Source organism: Acipenser ruthenus, chromosome 3 (genome assembly GCF_902713425.1).
Source record: "Acipenser ruthenus chromosome 3, fAciRut3.2 maternal haplotype, whole genome shotgun sequence".
NCBI classification, from domain to species: Eukaryota; Metazoa; Chordata; class Actinopteri; order Acipenseriformes; family Acipenseridae; genus Acipenser; species Acipenser ruthenus.
Genome location: NC_081191.1, coordinates 53,010,101 through 53,026,071, shown reverse-complemented (window position 1 = coordinate 53,026,071; position 15,971 = coordinate 53,010,101). Strand labels below are relative to the sequence as shown.

The following is a 15,971-nucleotide window of genomic DNA, read 5'->3' as shown; positions in this document are numbered from 1 at the left end:
GCATTGTTAAATTCTGCGTCTTCTACTAAATTCACTTTTTTGCTATATGGTACCAGCTCGCAGACTTATAAAGTAAAAATAAAATTCCCAGAGTAGACTGTTCAGCTCGTCCTTAGAAAGTACATTAAATCTAAGTCTACCTTTTTCTTGGATCTAGTTTTGTAGGATATTCACAGCCCATTTAGAAGCCTTTAGTATGTTTGTTTGTTTTTCGTTTCGGTCAAGTTCGAATTGCTCCTTTTCGGGTTCCGTTATTTTACTGTGCCATTTTTCTTTTAAAGAAATGTGAATTACTGGTACTTTGTCCAGTTCAGGAAATTCATCTTCATACCATTTAACAGTTTTTCCATTAAAAAGATTACAATTTGATTCTAGGTCTGACTTTTTTTTTAAGTTAGTGGTTACTTATAGATTCAAGCGCCTGACCTGTTTAGTACGTGGATTCTGTTGCAGCTTGCAGATAGAAGGAACAAAACAAAATAGCGATTGGTAAGGAAATTTGAATGCTTGTTTTCCTGGTCAGCTGGGTTGAAGTCATTCATTTTCTAAAGTGTTCAGAGCTGTGGTAGATTGAAGTGAATTTTGCAGTGTGTAAACTGGACCAGCTCTAGATCTGCAGGACAGTATAAATTGGCAAACAGTGTCTTAGAACGCTAGCCATTCTAAGTGCCAGCCAGTCTAAGGGCCACACATCCAAGGGCAGTCTGAGCTGTGGCAGTCAGAGCGAGGACAGGTAGAGCAAGGACCTTTCCCACATCTCTCCCAATGGCTACTAGAGGCCTCATACCCACTCAGACACCTAATGTCTGGATCCCCTAGACAAAACGTGTTCAATATTTCTCCTCTTCTAGAATGAACACTGGTAAGTACTTGCTTCAGATACCGTTACTAACATCCTCTCCCCCTGTACTGCCTGCTACAAACTGTAAATTCTCCTTCCTAAATTGCCTTTCTCTGACTAACAAATCTCTGCTTCTCAACAAATTTAAAACTGATACTAATCTTGATTTTCTCTGTCTAGCAGGAATCTGGCACTTTGTAAATGATAAGCACTCACTACATCTATCCACCCCAAATGGCTACTCTCTCTTTGACAAGCCACGCCTCACAGGTAGAGGTGGGGACACTGCTGTTATTGAAAATTCTGTGCTTGCTTCCTCAGTTCTTTCTTTGCCAGCCTTTTCTTCATTTGAGCATCTTGCCATCAAGCTCCCCTCTCCCATGTCCCTCACCCTTGCTGTTATCTACCGTCCACCAAAGAATAACTCTGCTTTTATTGCTGAGTTTTCAGAATTCCTCTCCCTCGTCTGCACTTCTACTGACAAAATCCTACTCCTAGGTGACTTCAACATTCATGTTGACTTGCCTTCTTGCCCCCTAGTGACCGACTTCAACACGCTCCTGGACTGTCTTGGACTTTGTCAATCTGTCAACGTCCCCACTCACACCCGAGGACACACCCTGGATCTGCTCATCACCAGGGGTCTTGACCTCTTCAATCTCTCCGTCTCAGCTATCTCTCTCTCTGACCATTTCTTAATCACTGCTAATATTAATCTTCCTGCTCCTTCCTCCACTACTGATTAGTGTTATTTCCTTGCATCTCAAGAACCTGCTAAATTCTCTGAAACTCTCTCTAACTGGTACTATCCCATCTTCGGTTGACGATGCGGTGACCCTCTACAACGCCACCCTTACTCAGATCATCGACAACGATGCCCTGCTTATAACCAGAACTGTCGAGAAAGATCAAAACTGCCCATAGTACACCCTCGAACTTCAATTTCTTAAGTGCTTGAGCGCAAATGGAGGTCGTCTGGACTAACGGTTCACAGAGAGATCACTGCTGCCAGGGTGAAGTACTTCTCTGAAATCATAACTATGGGACATGGTAAACCCAATGTTCTCTTTAAGACCACTGATCAAATCCTACATCCAGCCACCGACAGATCCATCTCCCGTTCATCCTCCTCTCTTACCTGTCATGATTTCTGCTCGCTCTTTCGGAAAAAAAATTGACAACATCTATTCTATGCTCTCCCGCCACAAACCCAGTTTACTACTTAACCACCTTGACTGGCCTCCGGTTGCCTCTTCCTCTTTCTCGCCTCTCTCCATTGCAGATGTCTCCGGCCTACTGTTGAAATCAACTACTGGCCCTGGACCCCTGGCCGACTAATCTTGTCCTTCTTTGTGCTTCTGACCTTGCTCCTTCCATTATGCACACTCTCAACCTGTCCCTGGACTCAGGCTTGGTTCCTGCTGCCCTCAAGCTTGCCCAAGTTACACCGGTACTCAAAAAACCCTCTCTCGACCCAGCTGTCTTACCTAATTTCTGTCCCATCTCCAATCTCCCTTTTCTCTCCAAAACTCTCAAAAGGGCTGTAACCAGTCAGCTGATGAAACATCTCACGGATAACAATCTGCTTGAATCTCTGCAGTCTGGCTTCCAGCCAGAGTACTGAAACTGCTGTGCTCGGGATTGTAAATGGTCTCCTGCTCAATGCTGATGCTGCTGCTCCCTCTGTGCTTGTCCTCCTTGACCTAACAGCAATTTTTGACACCATAGAGCATAGCATTCTTCTTGACTGCCTTCAGAAGTATGCCGGGATCTCTGGAGCCTGTCTCTCTTGGATGTCCTCTTACCTATCTGGATGCATGCAGTTTGTTTTCTATGCTGGATGCAGTGGTGTTGCAAACCCAGTCACTCAAGGGTCTGTTCTTGGGCCTCTTCTCTTTAACATATACATGCTTCCCTTGGATCACCTCATCCACTAACACAGCCTCATGTTTCACTCCTATGCTGATGACACCCAGCTCTACTTAAAACTCGATCCTGGAAGCCCCTGTGCCATGGTCTGGCTCTCGGCTTGCATTCAAGACATCAAGGCCTGGATATCTGCCAATTTTCTTTAGCTGAAAACTAGCAAATCTGAACTCCTAATAGGATTTAAAACTCAAGTTAAGAATATCAATATAGCTATGTGGTCAGGTGCAGCGGTGCAGTGAAGAAATCAGGTCCACACAATCTTTTCTCCCAACACAGTCTGTGTGTTTTAATAATAAAAATAATAACAAACACAAATAAGATTTACAGCATTGATCCTTTCTCTCTCTATCACAAGCTACCTTGAACCTTGGAAAGTGTCAGCTGTTGCCTTCCCCCAAAGTACAAAGCCAATGTGTACTTCTTGACAGCAACCTCTCCTTTGATGCCCACATCTCCTCCATGGTCAAATCTTTCTTCTACCATATTTGAAACATTTCCAAAGTCCGTCCCTACCTTTCCCTCCCGGATATGGAGATACTCTGTCATGCATTTGTCTCCTCTCGACTCGACTACTACAACTGCCTTTATGGTGGTCCCGGCATACGCCATAAACCGATTGCAGCTAGTTCAGAATGCCACTGCCAGGATCCTTACCAGATGTAAAAAACGTGAACACATCACCCCCCGTCTTGCCCAGTTGCACTGGCTACCTGTAGAGTTCAGGATTACTTTCAAAACTCTCCTGCTCACCTTTATTACTGTAGCTTGTAAAGCACTTTGTGATGGTGGTCCACTATGAAAGGCGCTATATAAAATAAAGATTGATTGATTGATTGATTGATTGATTGATTGATTAATTAAATGTTATAGAATTAGGACAGGTAAGTGGTGGAGGAATTTGAATCAAAGGTAATGTGTCTGTTGAAAGGTTATGTGGGATTAACATGTGGCTGATAGAATACAGCTAACCTATCAGAGAGCAGAAATTCTCCAAGCAGATTTGTAATAGGTAATATTTAATCAGTAATAGTGTATTGGGTCCCAATGTTTGGTTGACGTTAAACAGATTTTTTGTAAATTGCTGCCATTAGGGTTTTATTTGTTTCACTTTTCAGTTAACATCCTTTTGAACTGTGTACCAACTCCACTGTTTTTTTTTTTGTTTGTTTGTTTTTTTGAAACCCACAACATGAAAGTGGTTTTGACTCGCCACAATTAAAGCGCTAGTTTTTAAAGAGAATCAACCATCATGATTAGAGAGCTGAGCTTTAAGCTATTCTTTTTGTGCTTCTGTGATTCTTATAAGGTAATTTTAACTGCATGTAATGTTTAAATCTTTAAAATTCCGCAAAAACTGCTAGGTAGTCGAGTTTTTTTTTTTTTTAAGTAAATACGGGGGACATGTATCGAGATCGACCGATGCAGCGCTAAATTGGTGGAGTGTAAAGTAGCGCTGTGCCGCAGCACAAATTTGACCCCATCCAGAAAAATGAATGAGGCACGACATAAGCTGCCATATTTAAATGCGAAAATTCAGCTGCGCCGGTGTTCTGAAACTCAAAATGGGCTACCGGTATCACAGATTAGCAGACTAATCTGAAAAATAGTGCCTCCCCTCCAAATGGGTGCCACCCAATATGGAGCAATAAATGCTTCATCTGCTGTAGCTTAAGTGTATAGCAGTATGCCTGGCCAGGCTAGTTAGCCTCCTAGCTTTCTTGACCCCTCTGCCCTGTTCATTAAAAGAAAATAATAATTATTTTCTTTATCCTGGTAAACTTAGTTTAATTTACCATTCTATATATTAAATAAACACACGTTTGGCCGTCCTGCTACTAATTACTATATTTTCTTATGTGGTTTTAGTTTTCTAACGCATTTTGCGTTTTACCCAGTCAGCTTGCTGTCGTTCAAGGTGGGCAGCGATTTGTTTCCTTCCTTTCCCGGGAAGTTTAAAGGGAGAGAGAGGACAGTAAGAAAGGGTCTCTTTCTATTTGCGCAGTGTATTAATGAGGTCTGTACTTTCTACTGGCTAGAACCTTTGTACTGTTTACTATATACTCATTTAGCGATCCGGCTTTATTTTTGTTGTTTGCTGAACTGCTGGACTCGTCATTTTTTAAAGGACTGAATTGGCTTGCAATTGTATATGTATTTGTATAACTGTGTAACTGTTTATTCACTACTGTGTGAACCGTATGCCTACAGTTTATATTAATGCTGTCTGTTAGCTATAGGGTTGAATCTAATAATCTTTTCTCATGAATTTCTCTTTCTCTGATAACCTGCCCTTTGAATAGCTGAAGCATAGTCACCTGTGTCTCAATGTATGCTACCAGAACGTTACTATAGGAATTGCAGTTCCACTACTACTTATTTCTCCATTGTGTTGGGGTGCTGTAATTATTACTACCTGTTTGTGGGTATAAGCCATTGTTGCAATTATTATGTGTAGGTCTTGCAAGCAGTGCAATAAAATACCATTGGCCTACCATTCACCTTGTTTGCAAATCGGAAATTCTTTTCTTTTATTCGCTGTAGCTGGTCATTGCACATAATTTGTAGTGAGCGTTACAATCCCCTGTTCATGTCATACTTTTATCAAGTAGAAGCAGCGCTACAGTAGCTGTACACGGTCCGGCGTCAATGCCGTGCATTTGGTTACTACGGCAACGGGGTCAAACAAATACCAGCTTCATGATTGGCTAATTCCTCATACTGTATAATGACATTTCTACATACTACTAATGTACAGTGTGTATAAAGAAAAACACAAAAGCTTTGGTTTTGTCATTTAACATAGGAGGAGTGGCAAACACTGCTGCAGCAGCAAAAGTCATTCAAAATGATCTAGACAGCATTCAGAACTGGGCAGACACATGGCAAATTACATTTAATAGAGGAAAGTGTAAAGTATTGCATGCAGGCAATAAAAATGTGCATTATAAATATCATATGGGAGATACTGAAATTGAAGAAGGGAACTATGAAAAAGACCTAGGAGTTTATGGTGACTCAGAAATGTCTTCATCTAGACAATGTGGGGAAGCTATAAAAAAGGCCAACAAGGCCTGGGGAGTACAAGACCAAATAAGCATGCTCACATGGAGGATTCTGAAGTGCATGAAATATACTGAGCCTATATTCAAAGAATATTGAGAAATATATACTCCTTGGCGTCATATATGAATGACAAGTTTGAGGAAATGTCTTCTGATGTGTGTTATTTTATTTTTTTTTCTTTACAGGTTAAGAAAAGTTTGGCAGAGAAGAAAGTGCTCAGTTAAGAATGGCATACTTACAATCTCACATGCGACAGTACGTTTTATTTTAGATCTTCCTTTTACTTAAGTTTAAATATTAGACAATCTAGGGAGCTAACTATCACAATTATCTTTTTCAGGCTTTAGTTAAAAAATGAATCAACTTAACTGAAAAGATAACTCACTAATGCTCATCAACTCAGCTGTACTTGGAAGTGTGATGTTCATTTTGGATAGACTTATAAAAAGTTTACAGGGAAAGTGTAAAGATATATAATGTCATCCCATCTCCTGGAGTGCCTTAATGCACATTTCAGCCAGACCAAAGTCATTTTATTAATTTTTTAATTAAGGCTTACAAAGGGTAAAATATAACAGGTATATTACTTTGAAAATAATGTTCTCCCTACTGTGCTATTAACTCTTACTGGGCTTAGGCACACCTAGAACTCTCATGACTGTATTGGTAATATTTCCACCTTAAACAAACAACTTATGAGTAGCATCCATATATTATCTCAGCATCACAGTACACTGTTGTCAATGTCATGCTAATTTAGTATCTAGTGCCAGTACCTGTTTGGAGAAAAGCAAGCTGATGACATATATGGTGCAGCCAGTCTTTGACTATTATTTAATTCCCATATTACTGTTAAACCTAAAGTAGAACAGCACAATTATAATAATGTGATGACAGTTGATAACACTAGGCATTATTTATTTATGTATGTATTTATTTTATTTATTCATTCAATTACACATATTCCAGAGAAATAATTTGTATGTGTCTCAGAATCTGTCTTTTCACAGTTGTGAATTATCAGCCTATTCCTTTAGTTTGTTAATGCTGATAAGGTTCAAAGTTCAGTTCTAAATTCAGCTTTTATAGTTGACCCAGTGGTTGGCAGTTTGTAAACCCTGCACAGTTTACATTAAAGTTTCTTATACAGCAACATGGGGTGCTATTATTACTATAAATAAATAATAATCCAAAGGGGAAAACAAGTAAATGTGAATGAGGGGCAGTAAATATCAAAATGAGGGCAATCGCTTTGGCATGCTTTGAGCTTTTATGAGGTCTGGGGTGTTCACAGACATCCCATCCTCAATTGAATCCTTGCCAACAATCCTTGAGAGAGTAATTGTTAATTTCCTGCTGATGTAAGTCTCTTTTGGTGCTGTACAGTTAACATTCCACAAGAACGTTTAAATTGCCTATTATACATAAACATCACTAATTGCCAGGTTGATCCCTTCAGGGGAGTTATATGACTCTTTATGTTGTCATTAGTTCTTCTCATTTTCTGCAATTTGCAAAAAGCTAATGCTTTGCATTGGCTCAGATTTCTGTTTAAAAGCACCATCTCTCTGTGGTGCTTTTAAAAATGTGCTAACTAGAGATTTTTACTGCCCCAGATGTTATAAATGAATCATGATAATAAAATTAGGCAAACTTCATCAATGTTATAATTCAGGTATGGAAATAAGACTCCTATTGCATAGCAGTTTCACCCATTCCAGGTGTTAATATATGCTTGATTAGCCCCAGTTTACAGGTAACAAGCTCAGGCGAGTCTTATTAAACTCATTGTAAAACCAGTAATGGATCGAACTGCTATGCAGTAGAGTCTTATTTCCATCCCTGTAATTACATATTTCCAAGGAGTACAAGTGCTTTAGAGCACTGTGTATGTTTTATTAGTGCTGTACAATTAATTTTTAAATATAAAAAATACCACCTTTTCACAAAATTTGTTTTTTCTTATATTTGTGTTTAGTCCAACAGACAGCCTGTAAAACTGAACCTTCTCACCTGTCAAGTAAAACCAAATGGAGACGACAAGAAGTGTTTTGACCTGATATCCCGTAAGTTTGTTACAATATTAATGTGTCAAAGTTTTCACTGATTTTGGTAGCTAAGATAATGCTCCTTTATCGCTTTTCTCTAATTATTTTAATTGTATTTCAGATAACCGAACATATCACTTCCAGGCAGAAGATGAACAAGAGTTTGTAATGTAAGAAATGTGATTATATAATGAAAAAAAAAACCTTCTGTCGCTCACATCGATTTGCTGTGAATATCTCAAATTTAAAAGAAACACTTTTCATAGCAAACATATATTTTATTTTTAAAGAATATTTGCTGACTGGTTACCTGAAGTCATTCAAGCAGAGATTTCATTAGCCTACAGTAGTATAGTTTCACTTGTCACTTTTTTGCGAGTTTGCTATATTTTCTTTTTCTTTAAGAACTTCACATTTGAGACCTAACTAGCAAATAGAAGTGCACTGAAGGTTAGATTTATTTTTTTCTGCGGTATAACAGACTTTCTGATAACACTGTAAAAACATGTTTTTTTGTGGAACATATTTCTACAAGGCCCTCTGCCTGCTATTTAACTAGTTGGCAGGCATATATTGCAATTTAATTAAGACCGGGCTCATAGATTTTAATAATTGAAAAAGCATCACAAAAAAAAGCCATTGGTTCATAATCCATGTGTGGCATGGCACATCCTACTTTCAGTTTAATTTATGAATTTCTCATCAATCTTTTATCCCTAAACCTTTGATGAAAAACAAATATGAGTCAGTTTAAATAAAATAAAACTGTTACGTTATTAAAACTAACAAAATAAACAGTTGCTCTAATTTTGTATTAACAGACATTACATACATAAATGCTAATTCTTTGAAGATGAGTTGTAGGGGTAAACTACAGGTAAATGTAATCCATTGTCCTTAAGCACTGGTTAATTCATATTAAATGCCATTTCTTAATACTTTATATTATTGCCTATACAGTAGATTGTCATTGAACAAGGGAAGCATCTTTGCAAAGAGCCGTTTTACAACCACTGTAGCTCACTAATTCAGTGTTTAAAGCGCAGGCGATCAAGTCAGCATCAGTCAAAGCATTTAACTAGAAGACACCCTAGTGTCATGTATGTATACGATTAATATGTGATTTTTTTAAAATTTCATTTACATCACTGATACCATTCTCTGAGCAAAGCACACATAGTTCTTCATTATCAGTTCCAAATGTGTCAGGCATTTTGTGATGATAGTGCAGCCTCCACTGGTTTTGCAGTACAACACTAACATCAAAAATGTTATTGGCAATTTATTTTTTACATTTAAGGGAATAATAAAATAGTTCCTTATGAATACTTGCTAAATAAAATGTAAGAAATCTTGAAGTTGTATTGCTTATAAGTTTAAGTATACTGTAGTTCTAAGAGGTCAAACCTTCCCACAGTGTCTTCAAAGGCACACTTACTGATGTGCATAAAACAATAGCTGTTTAAAAATGCTGGTGTGTAGCACTGCATATTGCACTCTGTACTGCAGCTGATTTTAAGAGCAACACTTTCTCACCATTTAAAACATGCCCATGTCTAATATGAATTTGTTGTAAGTAAAGTCATATATATTTGCACAGATATGCTGAAAGCCAATTTACTGTTGACAGTTGCTTTTTGACAATAGGTATGGTCCTTACATATCTTCAAAAATTCTATTTACAGCAGTCCACATCTAGTATACATTAAGACGAGAGTAGATTTTGTTAGTGCACTGATGCATCAGTAATGCTGCATTTTTTTTAGTAAATGTATCGGCCCCTGTATTTATACTACTATTTATATTACTGGAAAGTTCTAGAAAGTTCTAGAAGTTACTCCAAGTTTACTCAGCACTGAATCTATCTGGAATGTTCTGGAAAATAGGTAAATTTCAAAATATCACTGTCCTGGTCACAAAAGCAAAGTTTGTGGGGAATAATAGCCATTTTCTATACTTTTGAGGCATAAGCAATTAGGAAATAACACTTACTACCCAGGAACAAAGATTGTGTTGCATAGTGTTATTGCTCTGTAAGCAAACTCTATAACGCTGCTGTCCCCTGGTACACCTTGTTGCTCTCCAAAGTTGTATTATTCTTGTTTAAATCAAAGCAAATTGAAAGGTAAGACAATAGTTTTTAGTGAGTTATATGTAGGGGCTGGAAAAAAAGAACAGAACTGCTCATCTGTAATTTAATGCTATAGCCACAAGATGTCAGTTTATACTCATCATAGGCTATGATAGTAGCAATAAAATAATCAGACATAACTACAGAATATAAGCAAACATCTATGGCCGTAGTACTCACTTGTGGCTCTTTCAGCCATTCAGAACCCTGTTCCAACCAGGTCCTAATGACTTGGACTTCAATTGAATAATTAAGGACATGGTTGGAACAAGGTCTTGGACTGGAATAGATGAAAAGGAAGAAGTGAGTATCTGATCTAAGACATGAATAATTCTCAAACACACACACACACAACATTTTAAAGGGTTATTTTAAAGGGCTATTTTGTATTTCTACAATAAATATAGGTTTTTAAAATGTAATTTTTTGATGACGTAATTTAAGCATTACTGGTATGTAAATAAATCCTTTATGAAGTAGGACATTTTATAGCAATTGTTTATCCAATTATTTTATTATATTGTGTTTTTTTTGTTTGTTTTTTTTTTTTTTTTTTCTGTAGTTGGATATCAGTGTTAACCAACAATAAAGAAGAAGCTTTAAACATGGCATTTCGTGGGGAGCAGAGCACTGGTGAGAACAGCTTAGAAGATCTTACTAAAGCCATTATTGAAGATGTTCTGAGAATGCCTGGCAATGAAGTCTGCTGTGACTGCGGAGCACAAGGTAGGAAGCCTTATTAATTTCTGTTCATAAAACTGTAAACCAAAAAAAGAGAGAGAGAGAGAATGCATGAAAAATAATGCTCATTTGCTCATGTTCTCACTATGGACCTGTGGCAGTGGTTAGTTGGGTACAGGTGTAGGAGTGATGTGGTGTGCAATGAAGAAACAGACAGTGATAATCCAATCAGAAAATAGATTTAACCCTTTGCGGTCCATTTATTAATCGCGCGTCAGGCACGCCAGGTCTAATTAATTTTCACACGCGCAGTTAATTTTATACGCGCTGTTTAAAAGTATTTTTTTTCACAGTCAAACGGGTTTAAATGGCCCTGCATATCAACAAAGCACACACTAGGCATCTCCAGCCCCTCCCCAGCCTTTTGTTTGCTATAGCGTTCAGCTGTGTAAGAAATAAATAATAATAATAATAATAGTCGTACATACCGATCGATCATCTCCAGATCACTCGTTTTATCACCAAACTCCTCAATAATGCGATCCAAGTCATTATTTTATTACTATAACATCTGAAAAAAGCTCTGCAAATGTCCATGATAGTCTCAGTGCGCTGACGCACTTAGCCAGCTTGTTTATTATGGACGCCCATTATCTGATACCTGATACCATGTATGACTATTCATGAAATACGCCTTTTTTTTTTTTTTTTTTTTTTTTTCCGACTTGTCTCGGCTCCTGTCGCTACCACTCGGCAATTGAATGGTTTTCTCGGCTTTTTCCGGAGAAAAAACGACTAAACACCCGTTTATTGCGTTGCTATAATGATGTCGGACCCAGTCCGACAAAGGACCTGTGAGGAATAATTGCAATGTCGGACCCAGTCCGACAATGGACCGCAAAGGGTTAATTTGTAATCCAGGTCTGGTGACCAAACAATAATTACAGGCAATACACAGCAATGTGTATTGCACTGTTCAAAACAAAGGGTTTGCAGTCCCAAATAATAAACACAGTCCCATTACAAACACAATACACTAACACGGTCACCAGACCTGGGTGCGTGCTGTAGTGCTCGTGTTGTGATTCCAGTTATTTATTGTGATACAGGTGGAGTGTGTCCGGGTTCGTGCTGTAGTGCTCGTGGTGTGATTCCAGTTATTTATTGTGATACAGGTGGAGTGTGTCCGGGTTCGTGCTGTAGTGCTCGTGTTGTGATTCCAGTTATTTATTGTGATACAGGTGGAGTGTGTCCGGGTTCGTGCTGTAGTGCTCGTGTTGTGATTCCAGTTATTTATTGTGATACAGGTGGAGTGTGTCCGGGTTCGTGCTGTAGTGCTCGTGTTGTGATTCCAGTTATTTATTGTGATACAGGTGGAGTGTGTCCGGGTTCATGCTGTAGTGCTCATGGTGTGATTCCAGTTATTTATTGTGATACAGGTGGAGTGTGTCCGGGTTCGTGCTGTAGTGCTCGTGGTGTGATTCCAGTTATTTATTGTGATACAGGTGGAGTGTGTCCGGGTTCATGCTGTAGTGCTCATGGTGTGATTCCAGTTATTTATTGTGATACAGGTGGAGTGTGTCCGGGTTCATGCTGTAGTGCTCGTGGTGTGATTCCAGTTATTTATTGTGATACAGGTGGAGTGTGTCCGGGTTCGTGCTGTAGTGCTCGTGTTGTGATTCCAGTTATTTATTGTGATACAGGTGGAGTGTGTCCGGGTTCATGCTGTAGTGCTCGTGTTGTGATTCCAGTTATTTATTGTGATACAGGTGGAGTGTGTCCGGGTTCGTGCTGTAGTGCTCGTGTTGTGATTCCAGTTATTTATTGTGATACAGGTGGAGTGTGTCCGGGTTCGTGCTGTAGTGCTCGTGTTGTGATTCCAGTTATTTATTGTGATACAGGTGGAGTGCTGTCCGGGTGCGTGCTGTAGTGCTTGTGGTGTAATTATAATTATTTATTGTGATACAGGTGGAGTCCTGTCCGGGTTGGTAAACAATTGCAGCCGTTCCTCCAATCCGCAGCTGCCACATCATTTCCCTTCCGGGTCGATGAGTTAGTGCACCGAAGCTCCGCCCCCTTTCTAGATGACCGACTTCCTTTTAACCCTGGGAGTGAAGTGTCAGGCCAAACAGTCCAGGGTACTTTGTTCCCGTTACTTAGCGGGAGGGAGATTTACCACAAAAGATTCTGTTTCTGTCACAGGGCCTCATGCTCAGAATTACCACATGGCAGGGGGAAGTCACACCGCACGCAAAAATTAAGCAACGGTCGCTCACTAAGCTAATTATATGCACAAATAAAGCAAGCTAAATGATTAATTTAAAAGTTGTCACATCGCGCGGAATTCAGCATACAGAATTATGCATGAGGTTTACACAAACTTTATTATAGTATATAAAGAAAAGGTAGTTACGGTTCTGAGTTTGTCACAATGAGCGTGGGGGGGGGGCTGCGAGACAGTCAAAGTGTAGAAAGTAATTGCTAATGGAACATTTATGTTTAACTCTGCAAATCAAATAAATATTTGTTTGTTCAACTTGGTCTCCCTCTGATTTTTATTGTAATATTAATCAAAAGTCAGCACAGCACTCGCTCAGTCAATGAAAAGTTCACTATTTACATTTCAAAAAGGGTTTGGCGACATGTCACTTTTTTTAATGTTAAAAAAGTGATGGTGTTTGATTGCTTGTATTCATGACTGCACCTCATCTGTCACTCTGTACATTTAATTTATTGGACCTTTATGGTTTCCATAGCATAGCCTACTTAAATATCATACATACATGGTGACTATATAAATATTAACATAGCCGAAAGTGTTGCATATACACCTGCCTCGTAATCTTCTTCATACAAGTACATTGTAACATTGGAATTCGAGTTGCTATAGAAACAATCTTTAAAAATGTAACACACTTTTGCTGGAGTCGTTTAAAATGGTGTGTTGGCTGCAAAAAAAAGTAACAAAGAGACAAAATAGACTTTTTAAAAACAACCTTGAATGACATATTCAGCAACATTTTCAAGTTTTGTAAACCTTTAAAACGTATATTGACACATTAATTACAATGACCGTGTAATTCCTGTCTTTAATACCAAAATATTAAACACGGGAGAAACAGTAACTGCAAATCTGAAATGACAAAACTGGAGCTTTTGTGTTTTATACACACTGTACATTTCTAGTAACGTGTAGAAATGTATGTATGAAGTTTTAAAACCACAGATACTGTCAAATTATTAGTAAATGATATAACGTCATATATGCCACTTGAGCCTATCAGCCTAAAAAAATTTATTCGACTAATAGACGTAAACAGCTAGTTTACATTGTCTATTATTACAAAGGCAGACACAGTTGAAATCAATGCCATTCTCCACAAGCATTTTAATGCCTGACCTACTACTGTTGTGTGGTTAGAGTCAAGATGCAGTGTATCTACTAAGTAAGCAGCAAGTTCCTCTGAATTAGCAGTTGTAAAGCTCTGGGGTATGAAAATAATGTACAAAACACAGTAGCCTTGAGCATCAGTGGCCTCGTCGCATACACAAACAGACTGAGAATCGTTCATTTTTCGATTTAAGCAGTGTGGAGTAGTGGTTAGGGCTCTGGACTCTTGACCAGAGGGTTGTGGGTACAAGCTCAGGTGGGGGACACTGCTCCTGTACCCTTGAGCAAGGTACTTCACCTAGATTGCTCCAGTAAAAACCCAACTGTATAAATGGGTAATTGTATGTAAAAATAATGTGTAAAAAATAATGTAATTTTATGTAAAAAAAATAAAATAATGTGATATCTTGTAACAGTTGTAAGTCGCCCTGGATAAGGGCGTCTGCTAAGAAAATAATAATAATAATAATAATAATAATAATAATAATAATAATAATAATAATAATAATAATAATAATAATAATTCTTCGTGTGCTGCATACGCTTCAGGGAGATACTCTCGTCTGAGTGTGTCACTGTCTGGCACGGCTCCACAATTCAGGATTTTTTTCATTAAAAAAACGTTGTAATATTTCATTGACCAGCCGTTGTGTTAGTATGTTCGCTGCACTAAAGGCTTCCACTAATTCAAACGTGTTGACATTACGTGTTTCTCCACTTTCTGTGATATTTTTAAACAATCCTGTGATTGTGACCTGCTTGTTTGGTAATTGTTTAGCCTGAACTTTAAGTTTGATTTTCGTGTTTTTGTGTACTGCTCTGTTAAGGGGCTTGTCAATGGTACCTTTTCTTAGATGATCCAAAGACGCATTATAAGTTGAGTAAAACAGAATCCCACCATCTGCATGCAATGTCCCCTTTTCGTAGCTCTGAACACGGTCTTCTGTTGAAATCAATTTAGTTTTTTTTTTATTTGTCATCTGTCTGCATTTTTAATGTTAATCACTGCAAGCTAATAAATCAACAATATCTAAACAACCATTTTAAACTTCCCACCTCTGACTCATGTTACGTCATTGTACAGTATGAGGAATTCACCAATCATGAAGTTGGTATTTGTTTGACCCCGTTGCCATAGTAACCAAATGCACGGCATTGACGCCGGACCGTGTACAGCTACTGTAGCGCTGCTTCCACTTGATAAAAGTATGACATGAACAGGGGAGGGGAAGAGTCATGTAAAATACTGTAAGGAAAGTACAGCATATTTTTCATGGTAGGCAGTCAAATACACAATTTCTGTGAAATTTGTGATAATTTGAATTTTCCAGGGCCCTACATATAAGGCTAGTATGATCTGTGCTCATTCTGTATCTAGTTATTACCTCCTCCTCCTCACACACCCCTAGTAACGTCCGAAATACTCTCTCCCTGACTCTTCTCGTTCTCCTGTGCAGCTCTTCTGCTGGTTCTGTGACACCGCCTGTTTTCAATAAGCGGTACTTTTAACACACGCTGAGGCACCTAGTAAAGTTAGCGCCCTTAAGTGAATATGGTTTGCATATCATATACCTCCCTGGCAGTATTTTGTGAAGTAATTTGCATACATTTTCACCCATTAACATTATTCATTCTATTTATATACTTTTTCCACGCGCTTATTTCCACGTGCTAGTTTGCTACTGGTTAGTGAATACAGCAGGTGTACAAAGCACAGGGGCTTACTGCCTGCAAAACACATTACCACTGTTTAGTGCATGAGACCCTATGTATATTATTTACCCTACTATGTCTGAAAAACATCTCTGCATTTATTGTTAGTACATCTAATTTATTTTACTAACTGCGGACAACATTTGAAAGTGAATGTTATACTTTCATCATCTG

At 38.4% G+C, this 15,971-nt stretch overlaps 1 protein-coding gene across 2 annotated transcripts in view; it reads left to right on the top strand.

Moving 5' to 3' along the window:
* LOC117435781 (arf-GAP with SH3 domain, ANK repeat and PH domain-containing protein 1-like) overlaps positions 1-15,971 on the top strand; it is a 208,580-nt gene that overhangs the window by 129,575 nt on the left and 63,034 nt on the right. For both annotated transcript variants that reach the window (XM_059013767.1, XM_034059202.3), the window contains exons 13-16: positions 6,019-6,088; positions 7,812-7,899; positions 8,003-8,051; positions 10,575-10,738. In XM_059013767.1, coding sequence (XP_058869750.1) covers positions 6,019-6,088; positions 7,812-7,899; positions 8,003-8,051; positions 10,575-10,738 — 371 coding nt within the window. The remainder of the gene's footprint in view (positions 1-6,018; positions 6,089-7,811; positions 7,900-8,002; positions 8,052-10,574; positions 10,739-15,971) is intronic.